This window comes from Poromitra crassiceps (assembly GCF_964638095.1).
Source record: "Poromitra crassiceps genome assembly, chromosome: 13".
In the NCBI taxonomy this organism is placed as follows: Eukaryota; Metazoa; Chordata; class Actinopteri; order Beryciformes; family Melamphaidae; genus Poromitra; species Poromitra crassiceps.
In genome coordinates, this window is record NC_139644.1 from 45,954,809 (window position 1) to 45,960,808 (window position 6,000).

Genomic DNA, 6,000 nt, shown 5'->3' on the forward strand with positions numbered 1-6,000 from the left:
CCTGACACGTGTGTGTGTGTGTGTGTGTGTGTGTGTGTGTGTGTGTGTGTGTGTGTGTGTGTGTGTGTGTGTGTGTGTGTGTGTGTGTGTGTGTGTGTGTGTGTGTGTGTGTGTGTGCACAGTGCTGCGGTGGAGAGCACAGGAGCAGCTAAGGCAGAGGCTCAGTCACGTGCGGAGGCGGCGAGGATCCAGGGTGAGGCAGCCGTCAACGAAGCCAAACTCAAGGCTGAGGCCCAGAGGATCGAGGCTGTACGTACTCAACCCTGTGTGTGTGTGTGTGTGTGTGTGTGTGTAGTTGCTTCTCCAGCTTCTCCTCCTCCTCCAACCTTTATTAACGGTAATAGACAAAAAGTGGTAACGCTAATGGTGGCTAGCTTCCTATTAGCGCTGCTAGGCTGTTACTACTAGTTGACAATGCTATGTTAACAATGTGACCATGCCGACCGGAACGATGCTGGTAGAAGAAGGGCACGTGGAAATTTTGTTTGAGTCGATTGTGCCGTTTCTGTGCCGCTATGTAGCTCGCTCTTGTAGTTTTTACTGTTTTTGCCATTTTGAGTGTGCAACAGTAGGCTCACACACTGGAAATACTGCTAGCTGCAGCCTACAGCTGAGCTTATAGCACCATCTGCTGGCTCAAATAAAGCCACATCCAGATCTACCCTCTGCATTTTATACTGGTCCATACATTGCACCATTATAAGACACCCCACTTTTTAGATGTTTTTTTTTTGAGTGGGGGGCGGGGTGTTATAAAGGAGGGGGTGCATCTTATAAACCGTTTTTTACAGTATGTCTGAATGTATAAATGTGCTGTTTATATAAATGTATTGATTTACTTGTGTGTTTTTTGCCTGTTTTAAGAGCTGCACTGAAGCAAATTATTACAGGCTGTGTTGCCATGGCAATAAAGTATAGAAAGTGTCAAGTTGAATCATGACTGCAGCGCCTCCTCTGGTCAGTCAGCTGTCATGTGCCACCTCACAGCGCCCCCTCTGGTCAGTCAGCTGTCATGTGCCACCTCACAGCGCCCCCTCTGGTCAGTCAGCTGTCATGTGCCACCTCACAGCGCCCCCTCTGGTCAGTCAGCTGTAATGTGCCACCTCACAGCGCCCCCTCTGGTCAGTCAGCTGTAATGTGCCACCTCACAGCGCCCCCTCTGGTCAGTCAGCTGTAATGTGCCACCTCACAGCGCCCCCTCTGGTCAGTCAGCTGTAATGTGCCACCTCACAGCGCCCCCTCTGGTCAGTCAGCTGTAATGTGCCACCTTACAGCGCCCCCTCTGGTCAGTCAGCTGTAATGTGCCACCTCACAGCGCCCCCTCTGGTCAGTCAACTGTAATGTGCCACCTCACAGCGCCCCCTCTGGTCAGTCAGCTGTAATGTGCCACCTCACAGCGCCCCCTCTGGTCAGTCAGCTGTAATGTGCCACCTCACAGCGCCCCCTCTGGTCAGTCAGCTGTCATGTGCCACCTCACAGCGCCCCCTCTGGTCAGTCAGCTGTAATGTGCCACCTCACAGCGCCCCCTCTGGTCAGTCAGCTGTAATGTGCCACCTCACAGCGCCCCCTCTGGTCAGTCAGCTGTAATGTGCCACCGCAATATGATGGAATGAAGCTGCTGATAGCGCGCCGCTCACGGGACGCGTCCAAGGCACAATATAATATCATGAAGATGGTGTGATGTTTGCGGGGATCTGTACCAAACAAAGATGTTTTCTTAAGTCTGTAGAATATGATGCGTAGATCACGACAATATTTAATTTAAAATGGTATTTTGACACATTTCGCCTTTTAACAAATAATGCACCTCCCTGCGGTTTGAAAATTGCAGTAGGCCATATTGCGATTTGTGTTCAGCTCTAAAATCACATGCAAACCTGTGTGTGTGTGTGTGTGTGTGTGTGTGTGTGTGTGTGTGTGTGTGTGTGTGTAGGATGCGGAGCTGCAGCGGCTGTCTAAGGCTCGGGAGCTGGAGCTGAGCTATAAGAAGGAGATGGACCGTCTGGAGGTGAGTTAGTTAGTTTGATTTGACGAACTGAATTGAAAACATACATGAGCGGCTGAACATAACATCAGTCCCACATATAGGTTTCAGAATTGCCGAGGATTAAAAACGGAAGAAAGCCAGAGAGCTTATTTCCATGGTGTCCCGCTTGACATGTTTCACGCAGGTGGAGAAGCAGGAGCGGCTGGTTCAGATGGAGAGTCAGCGCTTCAGCCAGCTGGTCCAGAGTCTGGGCTCAGACACCCTCACGGAGATGGCCAGGGCCGGGCCAGAGCTGCAGGTTAGTGACTTCATTACTCCACTCAACTCAAACTTTATTTATGAAGCACATGTAAAACAACCAAAGTTGACCAAAGTGCTGCACAGCTCAATAAGAAAAAGATAAACACAATCAATGCACTGAAGCACAGAAAACATTATAGTATACAACGCAATACAAAGGACCAGAAGAGCTTTCGGAGTCCAGCTCTGAGCTGAAAGCCAGGGAGAAAAAGTGAGTCTTGAAAGAAGACTTAAAGATCTCTAGGGTCTGAGCAGATGGAATGTTCCAGGGCGGCTATTCCAGAGCCTAAAGGCTCGCTCACCTCTCTTCAGCCTAGTCTTTGTCATGAGTCAAATCTCATAAGAATGAAATGTGTTTGACTGCCTCTAGTATTGTGGGTGTGTTTTTGTTTTTAACTCATTCCCCGCCATTGACGCAAATGAGCAGCAATCCGTCTTTTCACTGCCATGCGACAGATGGCGCTCTTGGCCACATTACGAAGTGATTACCATACTCGTCTAGTCCTCTGCAAGCCAGAGTTTCCCCCCGCCCACAAAAGCAGTCGGCGTTCTCAGCATCGATCTCCCTTCATGGAGGAAGCCTGGTGCCTCAAAGCGGTGTAAGGAGTCGTTTCCCCCGGGCTGGACGTGTTGTCACACGGGCTCATGACAGTCCCTCAACGCGGAAGTATTTATTTCACAATAAACTGGTAAACGCACAGCAATCACTGCCAGTTAGATCAGTCATCCGCTTTGTGAACCCTCGCATAGTGTCAATTTCAGCCGTCAAATATGCTCCCAGACCTCCACACACACCGAGCACCAGGAGGCACCAGACCTCCACACACCGAGCACCAGGAGGCACCAGACCTCCACACACCGAGCACCAGGAAGCACCAGACCTCCACACACCGAGCACCAGGAAGCACCAGACCTCCACACACCGAGCACCAGGAAGCACCAGACCTCCACACACCGAGCACCAGGAAGCACCAGACCTCCACACACCGAGCACCAGGAAGCACCAGACCTCCACACACCGAGCACCAGGAAGCACCAGACCTCCACACACCGAGCACCAGGAGGCACCAGACCTCCACACACCGAGCACCAGGAAGCACCAGACCTCCACACAACGAGCACCAGGAGGCACCAGACCTCCACACACCAAGCACCAGGAAGCACCAGACCTCCACACACCGAGCACCAGGAAGCACCAGACCTTTGTACAGAATCAGGAAAAGAAAGGGCATTTCATTGAGACATTCACTTTCCAAAAAAACAATTATACTGGGTACAATGTTCCCTGTCTTAGTCGCCAGGCATTTTCTATAAATCTGGCTAAAACAAAAATTTCCTTATCAAAAAAAATTATTTTTGATAACTAAAATTTCAAGTCACATTTCACATAATTCAAGTCACATTTCAATTACAAATCGAAGGGGAACCCCTTAATTCTCTGACGAGCAGTTTTGATTCTGGATGTAGTTCCAGTCTCTTCAGACGTGCTGTATTTGTGTATACTTCTGTATTTATTCCAGGTGCAAACACCCTGTCTCATGCTTCCTCTCCCCCCTCCAGGTCAAACTGCTTCAGTCTCTGGGCTTGAAGACCACCCTCATCACAGACGGATCATGTCCCATCAACCTCTTCACCACAGCCAACGGCCTGCTGGGGGCGCTGTCGGGCCAGGGCCAGGGCCAGTGAGAGGGAGGACGGGGAACGGAGGGTGACATAGAGGGGAAACTGTCCAAAATTAAATCCTTACTGTCACTTCTGTGTTAACTGACTGTTTAGACTAACTAAGGCGTAAGACTAGTGACACTGATGTGCATTTTCGCAGGCCGATACTGATATTTTTCTTTTTTTCTTCTTTTTTTTTTGCTGATACAAATTTGACAATTTTCATGCCAAAAATGTGACGTAAAATTACAAATCTTTACTGTTTTACCTAGAATTGTCCTCATGTCAGCGTGGCAAAGCCAGGTGGCAGGTTGCACTGAAGGTTTTCCGGACCACAGTGAAAATCTGATGTAAAAATAATAATAACAGTGCATACCTCCGCCAACCTTTCTACAAAGTTTCGCGGTGTTCCCTGTTTGGAAGTTAGGTGCCTTTTTGTGGTCGGACACGCCCATTGTCACGCCCCCTTTTGGCCAGTGAGCTTGTAAAGTTAATCGCCCGTGCTTGTTCCAGGTTTCGGGGCAAATCCGTAACTTTTTGAGATATCATTACATCATTTGGCAGACGCTTGTTTTTCCTGCCGACAAACAAACTGACATCTTTGGGCCTGAATGTAAAAACATATTTACTAGCTGTAATCCTGAGAGGAACGGCTGTACTTTTCTTCTTTTTATTTTGCTTGAAATGCCTGAGTTGTAAAACAAACGTGAGACTCAAGAGATTTACTTTTGGACAAATTCCCAAACTCTGAAGACGTGCCTTGTGATGGGGAACAGAATAAAAGGGAGTTGTGCTACAAAGAATGAAGACTTGTGCCTAACAGACAACTTTCCTGTCCTGTTCTGCTCTCCTCTCCTATAAGCCTTTACTTATACTCAAGATAGCCAAAGAAACTCCGCCTCTGCTTTGCACTAAGTCTAGACCTAGAACTGACGCTGGACTGTAATGTTTATGACGCTTATGTTTACAAAAACGGTTGATGTTAAACGTTCTCTTTCTGTGCAATAAAACCTGAGAAAAGCATTGGATTCTGTTGGTTTTCCTTCCAGAGTGCGGTCCTGTCTACATGCTGTGCAGCCAAACCCATTCAAGTGCTGCTGTCCACTAAAGAGGCTGATGTTTTTTCAGGAATCCCGCGGGAGACAGGAGTCAATTTCACTCTTCATCACCGGACAGGAAATAAGAATCCTAACCTAGACCAGTTTTTATATAAATATGCAGTTCTAGTAGTCATTCTTCCGGGATTGGGATGGGGGCAGGAGTATTTTTGTGGGAGTGGGATGGGACAGGAGTGAAAATCCACTCCTGTGTCACCGTCTCAGGGACTTGCGGGACTGTTGTAGTCCGCATATGATTTCATCATCTGCCGGACCACAGTCCCTTCTCCAGTGCTGAAACACCAAAGTTGAGGAAATGAGAGGAGCACGTATTTACAAGTGTCACAGAAACATTTCAAAGCCATCTACCAAAGCAGAAGGCTTCATTGCCTCTCGGCGTCAGGGTTTGAAAGCTCGATGCTGCTAGTAAATAACTTTAATATACCAATCCTTCCTCCTGAGTCCCCACCCCATTAGATTTTAGTTTTCTCTTTGCTATTTGGGATTACTTTGGAAAACTAAGTACTAATAAAAAATAAAAAAGTAGAAAATAGTTAAAAATGATGTCCTCACATAAGGTCACTGGTGCAAGTCACCAACTTGTAATGAAGTATTTATGTTTATTTGAATGCCTATCACGGCTGTGCAAAAATAAAATGTCTGCAGAAAAACATCCTCCAGCTCAGAGAGGTTGCCTGTTATCCGATGCAGCAATTTTTCAGCTGCTGTCCGATCAACATACCCTGGAAACACCCAGAAAACATGTAAAAATATGTATGATTTATAGTATTTTCGTATTTATAATTTATATTTATTGTTTATATTTTATACCACACCCAATAACTATTTAAGACTCTTGTAAACTATTAGTGTCTTCCCTTATCTCCCCAAACAATGTTTTCTCACTTACATCTTCACCTCAGAAAACGGAAGGATTAACCCACTGTCCTCGTA

At 47.1% G+C, this 6,000-nt stretch overlaps 1 protein-coding gene across 1 annotated transcript in view; it reads left to right on the forward strand.

Moving 5' to 3' along the window:
• Positions 1–4,966, forward strand: part of mvp (major vault protein) — a 67,316-nt gene extending 62,350 nt beyond the window's left edge. Inside the window, exons 15-18 of the mRNA XM_083649136.1 lie at positions 123–249; positions 1,934–2,008; positions 2,172–2,285; positions 3,848–4,966. Coding sequence (XP_083505262.1) covers positions 123–249; positions 1,934–2,008; positions 2,172–2,285; positions 3,848–3,973 — 442 coding nt within the window. The 3' untranslated portion in view covers positions 3,974–4,966. The remainder of the gene's footprint in view (positions 1–122; positions 250–1,933; positions 2,009–2,171; positions 2,286–3,847) is intronic.
• The last annotated feature ends 1,034 nt before the right edge of the window (positions 4,967–6,000 follow it).